This window comes from Mugil cephalus, chromosome 9 (genome assembly GCF_022458985.1).
Source record: "Mugil cephalus isolate CIBA_MC_2020 chromosome 9, CIBA_Mcephalus_1.1, whole genome shotgun sequence".
Taxonomy (NCBI): Eukaryota; Metazoa; Chordata; class Actinopteri; order Mugiliformes; family Mugilidae; genus Mugil; species Mugil cephalus.
The window spans coordinates 25,490,284-25,513,166 of record NC_061778.1 but is presented as its reverse complement, the minus strand read 5'-3'; the positions used below and the strand labels follow the sequence as shown (position 1 = coordinate 25,513,166).

The 22,883-nt window shown below is 40.5% G+C and overlaps 1 protein-coding gene across 1 annotated transcript; it reads right to left on the bottom strand.

Annotated features, from left to right (window-relative positions):
- Positions 1–756: 756 nt before the first annotated feature.
- scn4ba (sodium channel, voltage-gated, type IV, beta a) lies at positions 757–19,278 on the bottom strand. The gene is made up of 5 exons (XM_047594475.1): positions 18,536–19,278; positions 8,943–9,106; positions 8,490–8,709; positions 8,273–8,402; positions 757–7,417 (listed from the first exon to the last, which is right to left on the bottom strand). The coding sequence occupies exons 1-5, from the start codon at positions 18,621–18,623 to the stop codon at positions 7,324–7,326; spliced, it is 696 nt and encodes a 231-aa protein (XP_047450431.1). The 5' UTR covers positions 18,624–19,278; the 3' UTR covers positions 757–7,323.
- Positions 19,279–22,883: the final 3,605 nt, after the last annotated feature.

Here is a 22,883-nt window from a genome sequence, read left to right as displayed (position 1 = left end):
GTTCTTAGCTGACGGAGTGGCACCCGGTGTGGTCTTCTGCTGCTGTAGTCCATCTTCTTCAAGGTTCAACGTGTTGTGCGTTCAGAGATGGTATTCTACATTCCTTGGTTGTAAGCAGTGGTTATTTGAGTTACTGTTGCCTTTCTATCAGCTCCAACCAGTCTGCCCATTCTCCTCTGACCTCTCACATCAACAAGGCATTTTCATCAACACACACTGGATATTTTCTCTTTCTTGGACCATTCTCTGTAAACCCTAGAGATGGCTGTGTGTGAAAATCCCAGTAGATCAGCAGTTTTGTTGTTTGTTTCTGTACTTTGTATCAGCAGATATTCAGACATCTGAATCCATAAAAGAGTCAAATACTGATGGAGTACACTGCATTAAATAATATCAACACAGAACCTTGAGTTATTGCATTTTTTTGTATAACCTTCTAAACTTTCTCCAAAGTTGGACAAAGACACAGAAACTCAACAGTGCTTTGGGAAATTCAGTCACCATTTTATTTTCAGTATGTTTTTTTTTTTTTGTTGAACAAGTCAAAAGTTTGAGGTGCATAGTCATGAAGGGAGCATGAGCAACATGGTCACAAACACGGACAAACAGCTGAACATTCACAGGAAAGTTGATCCAGAGAAACCCGGCGTTGCAGATTAATTTTGCATGTGTGAATAATGTAGTATATGATGTAAGCCAAATGCAGGAAATTGCTGCATGGTTTTAACTTATAAACTACTACTGTTTATGTAGTGCCAGTGGGCTAAGACAGCTCAAGATTAAATGTGTAGATATGTAAAAATATTGTAGAAAGAGTTAAAATGCAGGACTGCAGTGTGAAAATGTGGAGAGGTCTGTGTCAGCCTGTGCATATAATTCAAACCTCTAGCTAACCTACGTCTTAGAAAATCTGTCGCACAATTACAAGAGGCAGTTTACTAGGCGTGGACTTTCATATTGTAATAGATTACGTCATGCACTCTACTAACAATTTGATCATAGTTAACCATCTCATAATTGTCAAAATTCAAATAGTCATTGGTGCCTGAATAAGTGCATGCGTCTCCTGTTTCGTGTCATCCATCATCAGATCAGTGGTTTGATCGTTTGATCTGTGTGGTACGGAGCAACTGCAACTATCGATTCAGTTGTCAGTGATTCTGTGGTCTTCAGCACATTTTCGCACTTCAGAGCATAGGACCATCCAAATTTAGGCTTTTTTGATAGTTGAATAGTTGCCAATGAATTTAATTTCTGATGACTAATCAAGTAACTGACTAATCTTTACAGCTCTGGTGTGGAATGTGGGAGGCGGAGAGCAGATGACGGACTCTTGGCTTGGCAGTGTGAGTTTCAGCTGCTAGGAATACACAAGTAGTACAGAGCGATATCACTTACAATTTAGTACTGAAATGCCATTAATACAGAGGCAGACGGCAATACAACATATCTTAGGAGAGTTAAGTGTAATAAGTGAGTTGTGTGCTATTGTAATAGAGTTGTAACTACAGCAGACATGAGACTCTTGGATTGGCAGTATGAGTTTCAGCCGCCCTGGCAGTAAGAGCAATACTAACTCTAAGGAATCATATTGGTCAATCAGAAATCCCAACACAGCTGTTTTAATGAATTATGTTGCAGTAGTAATGCTCACTGTAGCTGTCAGCTCACAACATTTGTACAAATTGTTAATGTAAACATTGCCTAATTAGATGTAGATATCCTTTAATTTGGCATATGGATTAAAGTATTTTATAAAGAATTTAACTAGTTGCACTGTATGAAGCTGTAGCAATAATTGCAGTACTATGTGATGTATTGTTGTTTCAACTATGGAGGCTACAGCGCTGTTTTTATCCCACAGTTCCATTTAGCTGTGGTTTTAAATGATGCGGTTTATTAATCATGCAAGTCTAGTTCTAATTAAAATGCAATAGATGTGCTGAAGTGGAGACGACTGGCTGTGTGCCTTTACCACAAGGTGGCACTCATACTGTATTTACAGTGCTGTATTGCGCCACTGCAGAGGAGCACTCAGCTCTGTACAGTGCATACTCTGTACTGCAGCAGTCACTGCAAGCAGGTGGCTGACTTCAAGAGTCGTGCAAGGTTCAAGACAGGTGTTTCTTGGAGGAAGACAAGACTGATCAGAAGGAGAAAACAAAAGTAGATTTTAAACAGCTAAAACTGTCCGTGCTTTTCTTGCTTTCATAACTATTTTCTAAATGTCACAGGGCCGTGAACCGTACTACAATTAAATGTGGATTAATTAAACTCGGTGGCCTTATTTTATGTGTCAGTCATACAGTATGCTTAGCCTTCACTAAAATGGCACATCATTCTTACCCTTACACCCTCCCCATTTCCATATCATAAATATATTTTGCTTGTCAGATTTTTGTAGTGATATTTATACATACTGTATTTACATTGATAGTGAATTTTTTTTGTCTTATTCTTTAGTTTTCATAAACTTAGAACAAATAAGATGTTATTTGCCAGGCAGAGTTAATGACCTTCACATAAAACATAACGTTAAGGATTACACTAAAAAACAAAAACAATGGTAACTGTGGCCACGAATATACATGTTCAAGTTATGCATCACAATCCCTACATGAAACCAACATCTGCATTTGCTTTGTTATATGAGTGTTTAAGGTATGGGGTAAGGAAAGTACACTAACAGACAGATTAAGTTCACAATATTGCTTTTCCCTATAGGAAGACTTTGGATGTATACATGCCCCTTCCTTACAGAGGGATCGCCACGTGTGGTTTGACAAGGTGTGTGTGTGTAAGTGTGTGTGTGTGTGTGCGTGCGTGTGTGTGTGCGTGTGTGCGTGTGTGCGTGTGTGTAGTGCTTCCTTGTATCCACAACATTCACATTTTCACATCACATATGACTTCTAACAATGTAAAGTGACACTACAATGTTAGTAGCTGTGACACTACTCCTTCAGCACGAATGAACCATTTTGTCCCTTCTATGAAAATAGATCATACTAGAAGCCATGTAGAGCCAACAATAAAACTCCATTTCAAATCTCATGAGCACTGGCATTGTCCATGTGAGCAACATTCAAACCAATGTATGACCCATTTTACAGTGTGCTGTTTCCTGCTGCCAAAGTATCTGCATTGTACGTGTTTATTGAGTGAAATCTGATTGCCGGTCGGTGGGTAGTCTGAGACACACTCGTCCACATTATAAATGCATCCATCTCTGCAAGACCTTTGTGACTACCAAGACTTGTATGCTTGTAAAAAGAGTTTCTGTGACGAGGGAGGATTATAAGTTCATGGCCTAACGTAGACAGATATGAGCTCTACATGTACGTGCAGTTCAGCTCTTTTGAGTCATTATCCAGAGGACTGGAAGGTTTTTGGGGTCATTTCTAATTCCCAGCACTAAATGAGAAAACGAACACCACCGACTTTCCAAGCACGTCCACGGGGACACACCAACAAAGGAACACCAGCATTTTCATCAGACACGGTACTTCAAAGTTTTATCGTGTCTGAAAACTTAAGCAAACAAGTCACAACTCGTGAACTCTGACCTTTCCAGAAATACAGTATTTCCTTTTTTAAAGTTGCGGCTACCACAAGAGGGGGCTGTTCATAGAGTCTATGCCCTTGAGCTGGTAGACACGATGACATCTGACGGCAGCAGAAGTCTGTAAATGTAGGAGGGGGCTGAAATTGACGGCATCTATCTTAGGCCATGGACATATCGGTCACCCCTTGTATATTAAACGCAGAAATATGCAATGTATAACACAACAGATGTCTATTCTGGATATGCCAACTAGCAATCAGATTTCAGTCAGTCTTTCTGGAAATCATTAGTACCGTAGTCCCAAGAGCAACGCAATGCTATGCACTGCAAATAGACACCGTCTTTTCAAAGCACTACAGGTCTTATCAGATTTCTGAAGAAGGTTTCTGACATTACTTGTGAGTTTTGTTTTGTTTTTTAAAGTACATTGTGTTGAGCTTTCAGGGACACCGTACATCAGACTTTCAAAATAGGTACAGTAGGGTTAAATGTATCAGAATTCAGACCAGATACAAGTTTCATGAAACAATGAGGTGCAGAAGGGCTAATATACCCGAGGTGTTTTATCACGTTGTTTGGAGATCGAGTTCATGATATATCATCCATCTGCTCAGAGAACTTCATGCCAATTGTAAATGGGACCTAATGTAGATTGATCCAGTGCAGATAAATCTGTCTAACTTGGATATATGATCCCGATGTCGATACATTAGTCCACCTGAAATACATTTGTGTAGTGTCGATACATACATCAGTACAATGATCAGTGCCTTGGACAGACAGGTTTGCCAGCCAGCCTGTACATTTCTATAAAGTGCCTTATAACAGGTTATTGCATAATCTGATGTCTGTCTTATTGCTTCCACTGAAAGCAAGAAGTGAAATGCACTCCAGTATTAGAGAGCAGCAGGCTGACGGAAGTAAACCATTACAAAAATAAAATAAAATCTAGTCATAGAGCTCCGTTCAAATGAGACAACATGTACTCTGCTGTAAAACCATTTCTACACAGTGCTGTTGTCAGGTACTCAATGAAAATGACAAACAACATGAGGTCACTTCTATGATTTCCTGTTTTAAGAAGCCACTTTGAACACCGATAACAACACCTACCAAAGTGCTCTATTGTTTGTATGCAAGGCCAGTGTACTTCTCTCTGGTATCAAGTGGCTTTTACAATGTGAGTACACGTGTGTCTGTGTGCGGCTGCCAGCTTCACAGAAGTGAACTTTAAGCTGCTAAGAGGGGGGGTTCTAGTTTATCTGCGTGCATTTTAGCACACAGTCATCGTCCCTGGCTAATATCAGAGTGAAGAAGAGATGTGATGCCATTTTTGTTTTCCCTACTCTACTACTTTCTTTTAAAAATGTGTAATTGGGCACATTCCACCATTTAGGTTTGTGTATTTTGTATGTGTCTTAACGACACCTATCAAATTTTTTGACACCTGTTAAAAAACATTTTAAACACAGTCACAACACGTAGTTGTTTGCTAATCTGAACTCTGGGCTGAGTAAAACAGTTGCTGTGTTGATATGGGCAATACTATTTGATTAAAATTTGTAATAAAAGCCCAATTTGTACAAGGATACCTCAAGTAAACACCCCATAGATCAGTTTCCCATTCTGAATTTTTGGAAAACATTCATGTAAATGCTTGATCTGGTTGGAATAAATACATTCTCTCCGGGCATATCTGACCTGCATGGAATAAACATGATGGTAATAAAAATAAAAGAGCCCTAACATGGCCTCATTTAGTCATCCTCTTCTCCTGAATGAATTCCTTGTCAGTAAAGTTCTGTTGTAATCATACAGTATATATCTATATCAGATATTTTTGTTTAAAGTCCATGTAAATATTATCGTAAATTGGAATATTTAATGTGAATTATTTCACGGAGGTGGAAAAACTATTGTCCATGTAAATGCAGCACCAGTGTTGGCTACTTGTAGATTTTTGTAGAATAATAGAATATAAATTGAATAATATAAAATAAACATTTACTACACTTCTTTGTGTAATATACTGGATATAATGTTTGTAATTTAAATGAACACTTTAGGGACAGTGTCTTTACATTCTTTTGTAGTGATCTTCACCTGCACTACTCAGACTGTATCCGTGTGTGTACCCATAACACAGTCACAAATATGTGCTGTATTGTTAAGGTGTCTTTTTGAAGTTATAGTGTGTATAGTGCAGTCCACATACATAGTGCTGTTTAAAAGTATCTGCACCCCTCAAAATTTTTGACATTTCATTCTTCAATAGTAGATTTTCACACAAGACCTGAAGGTAGACAAAGAAAAACTAATAAAACAAATGAAACAGAAATATTATACTTTGGTTTTAATTTGGAAAAATTAGCCAATATTACATATTTGTGAGGTGAAGACTACTTTCAGGACCAGCATGAAAATCCACTGATGTTTTGAATCATTTTTAAGCAGGACATTCTTGGAGGTGCTCTAAGTGTGGAAATATTGAGGGGAAACTGGTACCTGGATACCAGAACAGGATATCCTGCTGATGTGACATAAAGTTATGGTAACTGAAATGTGCAATTGCATGAACTTAGTTATTAAAACATTCTTTCATTTTAAATACCTGTAAAATGTCTTTCAATTGTACTTCCCTAATAATACCTGCACGCCACTATAATAACTTATTTTTCAATCACCCTGACCTGTTAAGGGGGTAAAACTAAGCACTAGCAATGTTGGGAGGGACATTGACAGAGCTCCTGATGTGACGTGACTATACAGAGACGCACAGAAATGTTCCTGTACTGTGGTGCAACATATATGAAGTTATATAAAATGCGCACATGCTAAAAATGCATTGGTTATTAGTCAGAAGCAGCATGGTTAAGTTCATTCCTTTCTATAGGGAGCTGGGCAGTCAGGGGATTGTCTTTGATGAGGGTTAGGGTTGTTTTTTTTATACATTTTCTGTGTTTTTATCCTCCCACCAGCAAGGGGAGCAGAAGCAGAACAGGCACCTGTGTTTATCTAAAGCAAAAACAATAAAACCTGCGCAGAGCTGGATCTCTCAGTCACCTTAGGAAAGCCCAGTTGTCATCCTTGACTAGTCAGAAGTTCACTTAAAATCTCCCATTAGCAGTTGAGGAACACCCAACAGTGTGTCTAACCTGGACCCAACAGTAAACATGGAATCTCAAGCTGAAAGAGGTTACGGTGGATTGTTCAGGACCAGAAGTTAAAATCACATTTTACAAACAGGCAGCAGAAGTGGGCAAAATGTTGCCTGTTTTGTTTGCAACTAACTTCATTTGATAATGACTGAATGTTCACGGTTGGATTTACCTCAATAGGCATTACGGCAGTTTATAGATTATGGCAATTTATCATGGCACCAGAGTGAGTGTGTTCCCATTGGTCAGGTTTGCTTGGGTCCAGGTTTGACTTATAGTGGTTGATGAGACTTGAGCTTCAACCACAAACATAATGTTCTTAAAGGAGTTTTAAGTCTATCTTAAAAGACTCAGTAAGTCAGAGAGCAGAATTCAATAACACAGGCTGTAGTCTGCACAACAAATGGGCTGCCATATAGGCGAGGGAGTGATCCAGGCCCGTGCACACTTCCCAAATCTCAAGCATGATTTAAAATAGACATTTACAAGTTGTATTAGTTAGCCACTAGTAAGATAAAACAGTCCACTGATAACAGCTTTTTCTCTGAGCGTGTACATTTGTCTAACATATATACAAACATACAGACATACGTTGCATTTTGCTCAAGCCTTTGGTGTCCCTTTGTTGTCAGCTTTGGCTCCTGAAAGTCCATTTTCTGTGTTGTCATTCCCTGAGGAGCTCACCAGGCACTCTTTACTGCGTGGGACAAGAAAAAGGCAACAGTTAAGTTCTGGATCGATAGAATGAAAAATATCAAAATGACAAGCGCTATATATATATATATGTGTGTATATATATATATATACACAAATGAGTATTTAGGATTGTGCTGAAACATTAACATACACTGATCAGGCAGAAAATTGTGATCACTAACATTGACCACCTTGTGATCATACAGTGTTCTTCTGGGAAAACTTTCAACCTGGCACACACACAAAAATAGTTTAGGAACAATTTATAATAACATGAGAAAGAGCATAGGGTGTTGGCCATGGCCTCCAAATTCACTAGATCCCAAACGGATCAAATATCTGTGAGACACCCTGAGAAAGGTACATGTCCTTTCTCTGATGTGTCAGATCTTTTTTGGTGGCACAAGTGTGACATAGACAATATTGGACTGGTGGTCATAATGTTATGTCTGATCGGTGTATGTGTCACTGATTTATTTCATATTTTCCTAATAAAAGTATGACACTGTAAAGATAAAGTAGACATTAATACAGTATTTCAGTAATAACTATTCAATTTTTTGGTCAGAGTATTGAAGGCAATTTTACTCTCAGATCTGCTAATCAGCAATTATTGATCCATGTCTCTCATTGTGAGTTTCACAGCATTTTTCAATCCATATAACAATAACTCTGATTAATGCTGCACCAATGCTGTCTGACGTTATGCCCATTTGTCATCAAACAACAGCTCTGCTGTTAACAAAAGGGTTAATGCAGAATTGATTTGCTCATAATCAAAAATGTACCACGGTCCATAACAAAAGACATTCTGAACTTGCCCCTGTTGCCCTTGAAACCATAGTTAGCTACTCACTTCTTCTCATCACCCTTCAGCAGGAAGTGAACAACCAAGGCCTTTATCACCATGACAATGATAACTAAGCCAATGACTCCACCCACCACTGAGACAATAATGACTGTCAAGGTGTTGTCAACCTCCTTCACTGAAAAGAGGAGAGAGGGAAAGACATTGTGTAGAAGTTGTAGATTTCAGTGCCAATTGTATGCAAGTGTATGCATCTGTCACATACTTTGGTCCACCACTCTAAGAGTGAAGATAGCACTATGGTTGCGGTTCTTTTCTTTTGGGTTTCTGGCGAAGCAAATGTACTCTCCTTTATCTTCAAAGGTGATGTTCCACAGCAGGATGGAAATGTTGTTCGTCTTTGAGGAGCCGACAAACTCCACGCGGTCATGGCTCACCGTGAGCCTTGGATCCGCACCCTCCATAGGAATATCTGCTTCACATAACTTCACACACACACACACACACACACACACACACACACACACACACACACACACACACACACACACACACACACATATCTACTTAGATGTGCAACATAAGTAGTTAGGTATGTCCCCACGTTCTCAGAGTCCAAGATTAGATCTGAAGCATGCAACACATAAAAGTCCGTAGAAGCCTTTTATAAGGCGTCACCATGTTGCCTATGTTAGTGATTGTGTTTTGACATGTGTACCTTCGTTAAGGTTCCATTGTCATTATATTGCCAGTTGAAGTAGAGGTTTTTGATTCCAATACAGGAGGAGTAGGTGCAGGGCAGCAGAACTGTGGAGCCGTTCATTGCTTCAATTGAAGACACTTTACCTGTTGAAACCTCCAGTCCACCAACACTCCACACACCTGAACCAAAGGATAGGAATTAAGGTTAAGAAAAGCAAACAAAAGCACAAAAGATGATTTGATTAGCATAAAAAAAGAAGTTAGTTAAAAATACAAATACTGTATTCAGTCCAGACCAAAACAACTATACAATTCTAGTTCAGGTCAATATATTTTTAGGAAAAATCACAGGCAAAGAAATGTTTTCACACTGGGACTGTGGTCCTTAGAGGATTTCTATAAATGATGAGAGCACTTTATGAGTAATGAAGCACATGCATAAGCTTCATTACTCAGCGCAAAACGTGTGCACAATTCAGAAAGCTAGATCTGTTCTGTATCTTCCTCTATGTTGAATATGGCCTATTTCTGCTGCTCCGATAAATCCCCTCTTTGTCAGCGTCAGTTTCAGTGCCACTGTATTTGTCCACATTCATTGAGCTAATCAGTTCAAAGTATGTAAAATGTCTTCAAATTCTGTCACTCTGCCTATCAGACCGTCTACCGTGAAGAATTTCTCCTCCCAAATTCTACCTCTTCCTGGTTGTCAGCTAAAGTCTTCATCAGTCTAGGAGTTCATCAGAGCTCCACCAGCAAAACAAAAGTGTATACAATCATTGGCCACTTTATTAGGTACACCTGTTCAATTGCTTGTTGCCAGACGGGTTGGTCTGAGTATTTCAGAAACTGCTGATCTACTGGGATTTTCACACACAACCATCTCTAGGGTTTACAGAGAATGGTCTGAAAAAGTCCAGTGACTGTCAGTTGTGTGGACAAAAATGCCTTGTTGATGTGAGAGGTCAGAGGGGAATGGGCAGACTGGTTGGAGATGATAGAAAGGCAACAGTAACTCAAATAACCACTTGTTACAACCAAAGAATGCAGAATATCATCTCTGAACGCACAACACGTCCAACCTTGAAGAAGATGGACTACAGCAGCAGAAGACCACAGCAGGTGTCACTCCGTCAGCTAAGAACAGGAAACTGAGACTACAGTTCACACTGGACAATAGAAGATTGGAAAAACATTGCCTGGTCTGACAATTCTCAATTTCAGCTGTGACATTCAGATGGCAGGGTCAGAATTGGGTGTAAATAACATTAAAGCATGGATCCATCCTGCCTTGTATCAATGGTTCCGGCTGCTGGTGGTGGTGTGATGGTGTGGGGGATATTTATATTATATCTTGGCACACTTTGGGCCCCTTAGTACAAACTGAACATGGTTTAAATGCCACAGCCTACCTAAGTATTGTTGGTGACCATGTCCGTCCCTTTATGACCACAGTGTACCATCTTCGGACGGCTACTTCCAGCAGATAATGCACCATGTCACAAAGCTCAAATCATCTCATACTGGTTCCTTGAACATGACAATGAGTTCACTGTACTCCAATGGCCTCCACAGTCACCAGATCTCAGTCCAATAGAGCACCTTTGGGATACTGACAGGAGATTCTCATCATAGATGTGCAGCCGACAAATTTGCACTGTGTGATGCTATCATGTCAATATGGACCGAAACCTCTGAGGAATGTTTCCAACACCTTGTTGAAAGTATGCCACGAAGAATTAAGGCAATTCTGAAGGCAAAAGGGGTCCAACCTTTTAATAGCAAGGTGTACCTAATAAAGTGGTCAATAAGTGTATATCCCTATCTGCATCTAGAACCCTGTTTCTTCTCACCCTTGTCCAACCACCAACTAGTTTTATCTCACAATCTCTGCTTCCAGACGATTTCTCCTAACTGAAAATGCATTATATTGTGGGTCTACTGACAATATAGAGACCTACGGGCCTATGGTATGGACCTTTGGTGTACTCAGTCTGTGAACAGCACACAAGACTCTGTGTTCCATACACTTGTCATTGTTAATTGTACAATTAAAAGACGAGAATAGACTTGACTCGACTGGTACCTGCCGAGACAACAGGAACTACAATGGATTCTGCATTCTATGCATATGCAGATAGTTTTTAGAAAGATTTTAGAGAAATCTTTTAGAGAGATTAACTGTCACTGAGTAAATGACAGCACTAGATAGAAACTATGCTTGCAGATTTTTTTGTCAAGAACTTAAAAGCGTCTTTGCTATGTTTGAATTTCCAGACTAGCCTATGACATATCCATATTTGTCAGATTATGTCCACCGTGTCAAATAATTACTTAATTATTACTGTAGGCTATAAAGTATCTGATGTGAGGCATTAGTTCATTCTAAATATTTCCCAGTATGTACCATGAATGCTTTTGTAACCCCCTAAAGCCTATTTTGGGAAATTTCCCCCTCTCAACAGCAATTTTTCAAAGCATAATGCAAAAGAATTGAAGCATGATAAATAGTATATCCTTATTAGCCAAAGTACAACTTAGTACCAAATGACCTCTTTAATGATTAGTACAGCTTGCTTTTTTTCTGTAAGTTATGGCCTGTCTCAATATAGTAACATCAGGCATGGAAGGGGTTTAATCAGACTTTTACTTCCTTAAAAGGGAGGTTTCTCATGTAAATATGATAATATACACTTTTAATATTTCATAACTCACGACTGTCTAACTACTGGCAAGCAGTTTTTCAAATTTATGACTAGTGAATAGTCATGTGCTTTGAGGTCACAATCCTGATAGATTCCATGCTGTTTGGTAATTTATTCATTGCTATCACTGTCTTCAGTGCTTCACAACAAGCAACGCGACTGAACTGTGTGTAAGACTGAGATGGTAATTTATGGTAACTGAATCACTTACAACAGAGTGAGACAAAAATGCCTCCAAAATAAAAACAAAAACATCTACCCAGTTCATTACAAGTTACTATTGCTGTGCAAAGCAGGAAACACGGAAAGTCCTTCATTTCCAAAAGTGACAGCTCATCTTTATTTGTATTTGCTGGACAGGTTACGTTGGCTTTGCAATGACAGCTGGTGTAATTCTCAGATTGTTGCTCTGGTGTCTCTCACACACTTGGGGTCTATTTATAACCCCTCTCCAGCACACTGACCTGCTCGGGATCACATTGCACTTGGACATGGTACAGAAGGGCTTAGAATACATTTATCCCTATGTGTTTGTGAAGGACATACAGTGCCACTTAAAAGTATTTGCATGCCTCAGGCTTTTGTACGTATCAGCATAAAAATGACTGAAAGCAGCAGACCATACAAATGAAACATACATATTATATGCTGATATTTGTTTATTCAGGAAAATGACCCAACATGACACATCTGGGAAGTGCAAAAGTAAGTGCATCTCTGTGATTTCAAGTTAATTTCAAGACTACCTGTTCAGAAGTGTTTCTACTCAATGTACTAAGGCTTAGGTGTGGTTTAGTGCCCCATTTGGTTTAAAGAATATCAGGTATATTGTTTATATATATATATATATATATATATATATATATATATATATATTATATATATATATATATTTATATATTTTATATTATAAATATATATATTTTATATATATGTGTGTATATATATATTGTATATTGTATGTATAATGAATTTAAATCTCTCCAAGCCGCTGAAGATATAGTTATGTTTCATTTGTTCGTCAGGACTTCACTGACATTTTGAGTCATTTTCATGAAGAATTGAAATAATTCTGAGGGTTACAAAAACTTTTAAGTGGCACTGTACATCTGTATAGAAGAATTTCTGCACTAAACATACACAGTGGAATCTCTCTGATCATCCTGGGTTGCTAAGGGAATTTGGTCGTAATATGCTTTGGACAGCTGCAAGCAGTGCACTGATCTTCTGATCTTCAGATAGACAGATAGATTCAATCTGACATTAACAGGCACATGCACAAATTCCTGACTTTATTACCATATGTACTGCTAGTTCAGTTCTTGTTGATGTGCGGTAAAGGCACACTCATAGTTTTGTTTTTGTTTGTACGGTAGTACTTACAGACTGCCTGTCATTGTTGTGTGTGGGGTTTTGAAAACCGATGGAGGGATCTAGGAAAATCTCTCAAGGCTCTTAATTGGGTAATTGTTCGCTGAGGGGTTATGAAATTGTAGAAAACATCTTTATCGTTTACATATCCTTGAATTGTGCCTAATGTTAAAGTATACCATCCATCAACCCACTCAGATGCTGTGGTCTGAACCAAACATTTCAAATTTGGACTCCTCCTGCCGAAGCAGATCCCCACTGATTTGTATCCTTTCCTCAGGCTCCTGGCTCGAGAAGTTCTGTTTTTGTTACGGTCTCGCACTGCGGTGGTTTCTTCCTATGATACAGTCATAAAGTCTCTGACCAATTGAGACGTGTCTGCTACTAGAACTCTGGGACATATGGACGCGCGCTCTAATCTGAGCTGGAATTAAGAGCGATTTCTAAGACAGGTGATGAACTCTTTGTCTTCTTTTCCTGGGAAGTCTGTAGTGTTTGAAAGGTTTTGTCACATCACTTAAAGAATCAATAAAAGTATGTGTTATTTTCGAGACCGATGTTCACTTTTTAAAAGTGGCAGTTGGTTGTTCTTACCACATTATCAGTTATATCTGTAGTTAAGTATGATTATTTGCTGTACACCTACACCACTACCACTATGTTATTGCCTGAGAGTGCTCTCCTGTTGACTGAAAACAATCCCAGGTGATGACCTTATGAAGTAAAGCTAAAAGCTACTGTGCAACTTTATCATCGAGGATCAACTACTTTGATTTATTTCATTGCTGTGATGTGTTCAGGGCTGTTCTACAATATAGAAAATAGATAAGAAGCAATGAGTATTCATTAATATACAGTACACATATCACCAAGTAAAAGGACAAAATATACATTAAGGCATGTGCAACAAGGTCAAGGTATTTAACTTATAATGTGAGTGCGTAGAATGTGGACACCCGTAAAATGTATGTTAATTATATATTATTTTTCCAGTCTGTTCTCAGCATTTGCTAATTTTCAATAGTCATCCTGACTCATCTTCTTTCAGAAGCATCTAGGGACTTGCTTGTTCTTTTGTGTTTCTGGTTTCGCTCTCTTTTAACGGGCTCTTACAATATATATATATATATATATATATTATTTTTTTTCTCACTCTCTTCTGGTTTTACTTGCTCTCAGAACTCGCTCTTTAGGGAAGCTATAACTAAATGAGCAGACGAGAGATGTGGGGAGCCCGTGTGGGTAGATGTTTGGTCTGAGACAGGCTATAGGAATCAGTGATGCTTCAGGCTTAGATGCTTGAAATGCTGCGGCGGCCTTTTAAACTCCTTGCTAAGTGCATTAATGTACAAACTTTTAACCTCTAATAACAATTACTGTCTGTGTGCCAGTGTGCAATTTGTGAAATCAAGAGCTCCAGAGGGATGCATGTTGAAAAAACAAATCTTCATCATTACTGTAAATCTTGATGGTGGTTTCCATATCTGAGAGGAGTGTCCCCCCTCATGCCTAGAAATAGATTTTACACCTCTGTTCCTCTCCTATCACTTTTCTCTTGGTCCCCTTGCTCTTCTCTTTACACTTGTACCATCTTCACAGTTTGTCCTGACAACACCCACACATTCACATGCTCTAATAGTGTCCTGTGGTAGTCCTGTACTACATACATGGTTGTCTTTTAATGTGTGTGGTTATACTACATGTGTGTCTGTGAATTCCTATCATATGCGTGCACTTGTGAGTGCGTGCATGTGTAACGGGCTAGAATGTATATTTTTAGCTGCACTATCAAATTTCTCTTTGTCCCAGTTGGGAAACATCAATATCTGAATCACTGGTGGTAGGAAAAGCAACTGAGTGTGTGTGTGTGTCCTTGGCTGACTGTCAAGGTGAGATTTTTTTTTTTTTTTTTTTTAAGTAGGCCAGAGATTGTAGGGTTAATGTATTTCTGAGTGAACCCATAGAGAACTGACCGAGGACACTATTAACTCTATGAGGGAGAGATAGAGAGAGAGAAGTGATGGGAATGGTGGGAGAGAAGGGAGGAGAGATGAACGGGGTAATGGATGAGATACAGTGTGTAGGAGGTGATGGAAGGGGTCACAAGGGAAGAAGAGGGGAACGTGTATGAGAGTAGGGCAGTGAGATGTCCTCTCCAAGGTGAATGACTGACAGCAGAGCAGAGAATTACACCAGCAGCTAAGTAACTCAATCAACGGAGGTGCTGGTGTCAGCAGGGTTCCCTTTTTACGCTAAACGTACGGCTACACATTTATGTAATACGATAGCCAAACAAGTGACAACACAAGGCATAATCATCACATCTACATACCATAGACAGACTGATGACATGTTATTGGTAATTGCTCTGTTACAAGTTTCAGTTTATGTTGAAATAGAGTCAGAAATGTGGTATTTCAACTGGGCGATCACTTTGGAGGATGTAGTTTGTGGTGCTGTTTCTGTTATTTCGTCTGTCCTTCTGACTCCAGTTCAATACTACTGCAAACCACAGCCTCCAAAATGAAAACACAGTTGAATCAACAGCTCTCTCAGTCATTTCAAACAAAGGCTGAATACCATAACCGCCATGAAGATAAGATTTAGTGCAGGGCTGTTTTATTCGAATGCATTTGTTTTCACTAGTGTAACTAATGAACTGGCCAGGGAGTGTATGTCAACACAGACTGAGGCCTGCTCTGGGGTTTTCAGGCTGGGTTTCAGACCGCATTTTGTAAAGCGTCTTGGGACAGTTTGTACTGTTATTGAGGCTATATAAATAAAACGGAATTGAAAGTGGTAAAAATAAATACCCTCACATTTTCTGCTTTACCATGTTCCCTCACTCTGCACCTGGCTTTGATTGAGGCCATTTTGCAGTGTATTGGCAAGTATTACATGAATGTAGAAAATAATTTAAAGAGCAGAAACAATTACAAAACTGAACATACAGAGGAAATACAAGGTGTGCTGTAACACTACTCACTGTAGAGGCATCTTCATTTGACTATGCTTTATCTATACGCTAGCGACAGGATTTCAGGTTTGGGATTTCTCCTAGTTCAGTTTTCTGTCTGACCATTGACCAAAAGCTTTCTTTCCATGCAGGTAAACAGCCATGGTAGAGAACAAACGACATAGAATACGTCGTCATACCCTGTCTGCAAGAATGCTAATATTTGTCAAGCAAATGAATTAACAGGGTTGGTGTGTTGGTATTAAACTGTTAATTGAGTTGTAACTGTACAGTCATAGATGTTGTCTTTAAGCTCCAACTTAATTCCCCCATCTCAAGTTGCTAATTGCACTGTAAATTACAACTGGTGCCCAAAATAGGCAGCCTCATCCCGGACATCTGTTATCCGGATATCTGCTGGCTACACTAAAAGCCCTCAAAGCATTGACTGTTGCCGACAGAGACTAAGCCATCAGATGACAGCCAGTGGGTTCACAGATTGACATAATAACAGAGAAAGGAAATTAACAATGCTGCCACAAATGGAAAGTATGTCTTAAATAGTGATGGGGCCCTCAAACCAAAAGACTGCAAACACTGGAATGGTTTCTTCTGAACTGACACCCCGAGATGGTTGCCACAAAATGTGTGATAGCCTCTATCATTAATTTCCCTGGTATTTAGAAGGTCAGTACCAAAACAAGGTACCACTGATGACTGACTAAGGCGAATGAAGCACTCAAACTGGCCACCACTGGAACACCGCTGGGGGTTTATTACAGAGTGCATCACAGAGTTAGAGCAAGGCCTAAGCCTCCACCCAAAGAGGAAACACAACTAGAGAAGAAACTAGACAGCTCCACAGTAAACAAACCAACGAGACCAAAGCCAAGTAATGTTCAAAAGGCACATTTTAATGTGGGGAAACCTACAATTTGAAATAAACCTGGTCTGTGTTTTCCAGACTGGTGTCCTGGGTGGTCTTTTTTTTGTTTTGTTTATGATTTTAAAATCTTACAGACAACAATGGGTACAGCCTTGTGTCCATAATCAGTTTTATTCATCTTTTTTAGAAGAATATTTTATTTATTTTACATATGTTGAATGATAAAAAAAAATATTTTAACTAATGACAGTAATAGCATGTAGAAGCACTCATTTCAGAATTTGCCAAGACTTGCATGCTTTGATGAAGTCTACTGTACTAGGTCTTACGTTTTCCAAGGTATTATTATTTAGTCGACAACAATGTGCAAATTTTACTAAGAGCTATAAAGATTTGAATTTAAAGCAAAAAAAACAAAAAAACAAAACAGATATATGTATAGTCAAGAAACCAAAAGGAGGCCAGATTGTGAGTCCAGCCTTGCTGACTTTATTTCACAGAACACAACTGTACCAGATAACACAGTGGAACAACCAACAACAAACACCTGGGTTGTATTTTCTATAGACTTAGTGTGTCTGTTACATGTTTTGTGCTGAGCCATGGATGTGTGCGATAAATGTTTGTGTGTGTATTGTGTTCTTTTGGTTGCTCAACTTGTTCTTGACAACAGATTTACATTTTCCTGTTTTTGACTAACTTTTGGTTCTGTGTCTGGAACTTCTCATTCTTGGGGGATTAAATAGATTGACCGGACATGATTTGCCTGTGTGTGAAATCGTTCCTCACCTGTTGTTTTAAATGTTTCCTTATAAATAACTTATAACTGTCTTTCCATGTATGTATATGCAGGCATATACATTTCTCCAACAGTAATCACCTAATCGAGATATGATACGGACATTATGCTCTTCACATATTTGGTCTTGTTCTGAGGCATTAGGCTCATGAGTGCTCAACTTTCAAAACAACTGAGAACTAGGAGGAGATTCCAGGACGTGGGGGCACTATTGGACACTATAATGAAATCCAGGAGGGCATGAGCAAAAAGCATGGATTACCACTGCACCACTACGTCACTACCAGTAACACTACCTTCACACGGACGAATGAACAAATGCATAAACAGCTTGCAACAAATGCCTTTTTGTATATTCTAGGAATCAAAAGTTTACTTTATCCATTTTTTTAAATCTCTGCTGGAAAAGGACACTTTATTAAGTACATGCTCAAAGTCCAGCTATCATTTAGCCCAGGAAATGAAGACAAAGAAGATGTCCAGGCTCAAATCAGCTGAAGATTGTATGTTATTGACCTTGATGCCCTCTGTGCTTCAAATAAACATCACCTGTAACAGCGACCATACATTTTAGTAGACATAAGACCGGATGTCGAGGCAACAGTACAGCAGGTGTTGGTATTGGTAGAATCAAAAAAGCTACCGATTTTCTAAGGCAGCTGTAAATGACTTGACCAAACAAAAAAAAAAACAATAATAATAATGATAATAAAAAATAAAAAAATAAATAAAACAAAAGAGCAAAGACGAAGGCGTAGAGAGAAGTTTAAATTTATACACAACCAGATGAGATTAACCACAAGCTGGTATGGAAGGTCCTGGTGTAATGTAGAGATATGGTGGAAGAGAGAGGAATGACATAGCGCCTAAAGGTATGGAGAGGGGTATAACTCACCCAGCAGCAGAGCAACTGCCAAACCGGCGTGAAGTAGATCCCCTGATCTCAGCCGACCACTCGAACCGCTGCTGTCCACTGACGCCATGACACCGTCCCCACTTGTCTGTCTGTCTGTCTGTCTGTCTGTTTGGGGTCTTGTCTGTCTTCTGTGTGTTCAGAGTGTGCGTCCTAGTCAGTCTGTCTTCCCGTCTGCCAGTGACTCTGTGTGTTTGACTTATGTGCCTCTGGAGCAAGGTGGGACACTGAGCTGTGCAGCTGAATTCAGAGTCTGAAGTCCTGCTCTCAGACCCTCCCTCTCCTCTCCTCCTCTGCACTCTGTCCCAGGAATGAACAGAGGGAGGAAGCTCGAAAGAGAGTAGGATGAATTCCTTCAGGCAGCTCTCTCTTGTCCAGTTGTTCCCTGAATGCAGCAGTTGTCCTCTGCCGCTGTCGGTGGCAGACTCAGTAGTGATTATCCAGCAAAGCAGAGTGTGAGGCGCAAGACAGAGAGGACAAGCGAGGCAGAGCGGTAGCGGTGTAGCAGCTCCACTGCTCCAGCAGCAGCAGCAGCAGCATCAACAGCCAGGGAAGCAGGCTGGCCAAGAAAACCCATAGGGGGGGTAGACATAGGCTGGAGGGGGGAGGAGAACACACGAGAGGCACAGAGATATGCTGGAGTCGAGCCAGCAGCCAGGCAGAAAAGCAGTAAGTGCGTGTCTCCCTAGCCGGCACAGGGAGGAATGAGAGAGAGAGGGCTACTGCAGAGGTAGAGGTATAGGGAGAGAGAGAGAGAGAGGGAGAGAGAGGGGGAGAGAGGGAGAAGGAGGGGACAGAATGAATTGGGGAGTGAGTTGGGGTGAGGGGAGGAGGTGATGTCGACTGCCACATGGATGCACACACTCATACGCAGCCACTAAGGCTGAGTCAGCTTAACTGACGAAGGTCTCCGAGCCGGACACGGCTGGGTGCTTCACCCACACCACATACCCCCGTCTTCACGGCATCCTTTACTTCTGTCTCCCCTTTCAAGCTTCTCCCCTTTCATGCTTCTACGATACCTCTCTGTTGGCAGGCTAATGCACTGTGAAGATGAGATTTTTGTCCCCTGGCAAGTTCTCTATCCAATGACTCATATTTTATCTCTCGCTTTCCCTTTTCCCCGTTCACACGTATAGTGGGACTTGAAAGACACCTGCCTTATTTAAATAAACTGTTGAGTCGATAGGGGAAAAATCTGAGAACCAAGAGCTTTATTCTGATGACTAAATCTTGGTTTATATATCAGCAAGGGAAACACACAGAGCCTGGACTGGAGCCCGTGGGAGAGGCGTATGCCGTATTGAGCATTTCTGCATGTTCGCTGGTGTGTTGACATTGTTCTGCAGTTACTCCGCTAAAACACTAGTAGGCGACTGCTCAGTCTTGCTGACTTTCCACTTAAAACAGCTGTAAGAACTGAGGGGCTCATGTTGGCACTAATAAATGCTGAACACACTGTTATGCATAATAGAGAGAAGGCGTTGGAGTAGATGGTGTGTAGGAGGCAGAAAGAGGAAGGACTCACTGTGTGTTAGCTGCCACTGAGACACGTCTATGCAGATCAGACCATGCACAGCTGTTGCGATCTGTAATTTCATTTCTGATGAGGATCCATGTCAGGCTACTGTGTAGGCTACACCATAGACTATGGCGTAGCAGATCTACACCACAGGTCTGACATAGAAGCACAAACCTGTCTAAACACATATCCAAACTGTCCACTGGTCAACTTTTGCATGAGTGGAGTAAACGTTAAGAGCTGATATCTACAACTGTGCAGTTGACAATAAGTTAACTGTTTAGAAATACTAACACGCATTATTTTTTAAAGTATTTGCCTTGTCCTGCCATATTAGCTTGCTTGTTGACAGGACATTCCGTTCTCTGCATGGACTGTTTACTTGCATGTAACCGAAGCCCGTTCAAATGTGACTCATCAGTTTTACTCGGATTAAAGGAGACTACAAACAGCTACCAGAAAAATTCCAGAAGAAAAAACGTGTCTTTCTTTCACTTTTTATCTGCAAGGCGTTCAGAACATGGACTGTAGTGTGTCCTTCACTACGTCACACAACCCTAGCATGTCTTCCATCAATCTGAGCCTACCCTTCAACACAACCCCGTGGCAGTGAAGGATCACCAAAGTCCACAGTCTGAATGTGCAGCCTGACCTCATTCTCAGGATTCATGGCTTCCTCACCAATCAACAAACACATTAACAGTGTCTTCACTGGCGTTAGAGCCACACAGGGCCACATCTGAAGTCTGTATTTTTATGCCTAATACAATACAAAAGTGATAGAAGGAAAGGTAAACCTAGACCAAGACATTTAGCCTCTGACTCATGTTACTCACCATTAGCGTGAAGAGAATAGATCATTGGTAGATGAACTGATTACAGTATGAACACGTTACTATGCTGCAGAATATCTTCTAACCGGAGCCAACCATCTGGGCCATCCAGGTCATACAGACAATGTAAACAGTTTCTTCTTCTTTCTCAAATTTATCCTGCACATTTGACTTGGCACATAGTGTCATACAGTTGTTATCGTGTTTTCTCAATTAGCGCATAACACACTAATAATGCCTTATGTAGAATTGTATTAGTAGCCAATACACATTAGTAGCAATTTTATTAGAATGTATTGTAGCCAATTTTTTCTGGCCCTTATGGCTTTATAGTTTTTTATCTGGAGTGTGTGTGTGTGTGTGTGTGTGTGTGTGTGTGTGTGTGTGTGTGTGTGTGTGTGTCCTTTTTAACTATCCATACAGACATGATGGATGCTTGACCTACCCAACTCTCGCACATCCAGCTACGCGTGCCCTCACACACTTGCATGCGTTGTCAGGTGATCCATCTCTTGGAATTTGATGTCATTTCCAAGTTCAAGTGATGGGGGGGGAATAGATGGTGGGATACATGCTGTATCTAAGTCCAGCAGACTACATGCATACATGTAAAGAAACTAGTTTGTAATGACACACACTGGGAATGAAGACAAGGAGAATGAGGCGCAGGCATGTTGTGATACATGAGCACATGCGTCTTTGCATAGGCACGCCAACACACTCACATGCACACACACCTGCTTCAGGACAGGGTGACCTTGGATGCTGTGTATAGAAAAGAAGGCGGAGCAAAAAAAGAAAAGAAAAGGGATGTTACACTAATGAGAACATTAGGGATCAGGAGATCGGGATAAGGGTGAGACGATATAGAAGTTCAAGGTTAGGAATGACAGGATGGGTACAGGAGGAAAGGAGGGTAGAGTGGACAGGGGAGCAGGGGAGGGGAAGGGGGGGCTGACAGGAGTTAGGGGAGGAGGAGAGATGGCAAAGGAGGGAGGTGAAAAGAGAGGCGGAGAGAGGGAGGGAGCGGAGGATCTGTTTCTGGGACGGCCAAGGCAGTGAAATGCTGCAGTGAAGCCACACAGCTGAGCTGGTCCGAACATGGCCACTGAGAGAACCCTGGGCTCTCATCCTCATCCTTCTCTCTTTTATACCTTCGTCTTCTCCCACCCACCACTTCCACCTCCATGATTAACCTTCATCTCACCCCACTTCGACCTGCTCTACCCCAACCCCCTTCCTCTCTCTCTCTCTTGCTCTCTCTCCCTCTCTCTCTCTCTCTCTCTCTCTCCCTCTCTTTGCACCAGCCGGTGAGTGAGCAGATTCCAGAGCGCATCTGAGAGGAGGAGGACAAGTGGGGAGGGCCTCTCTCTACTTCTCCTTTTTGCCTGTCCTTCCTCTTTTTCTTTACCTGAGCGGGTCAATGTATTTGTTTCTCCAGTGCCCATCTGTGTTTTTTCCTTCTTTTTGTATTTTTTCAAATGTCTCTGCATGCTTTGTCCAGTCCTCTTTTTTTTGTCTGTCTGTTACATTCCTCCCGTAGTTTTTATGTCTGTCCATCCATCTGTCTGTCGGTGGGGGAACAGCGACCATCTAAAGGTGAGTCTTGTCTAAAGTTAAGAGCAGGTCTGCAGTACATACTGGTTCACAGACCGGCACATACACCTACTTTGGAAGTTGTGAAGTACCAGATGTCAGTGCTGATATGTAAAGAAACCTGTGCAGAACATTCAGATGGCCTGTTGTTGGAGATGGTGTGTTGGGAGGTTTGATGGTGTTCAGCCATGCATGGGAACACAGTGTGTAGTTGGACATTAGAAGAGTAGTTTGAATATGCAAGTCTTGGCTCATTGGTGAAAAGCTTTGATAAGGAAAAAAAAAAAAAAAAAAAAAACTGCATAAACTATAACATTTAAATACACTTTCTGGATTTTGAACGTTATTTTCTAATATTGTGTCCTACTGCTACATCTTA

Coding starts and splice junctions, on each gene's coding strand:
- scn4ba (XM_047594475.1), bottom strand. CDS start 18,623: ATGGCGTCAGTGGACAGCAGCGGTTCGAGTGGTCGGCTGAGATCAGGG. Junction 8,403..8,489: donor TCTTAGAGTGGTGGACCAAA/GTATGTGACAGA, acceptor TCCTCTTTTCAG/TGAAGGAGGTTGACAACACC. Junction 7,418..8,272: donor CTGAAGGGTGATGAGAAGAA/GTGAGTAGCTAA, acceptor TGTCCCACGCAG/TAAAGAGTGCCTGGTGAGCT.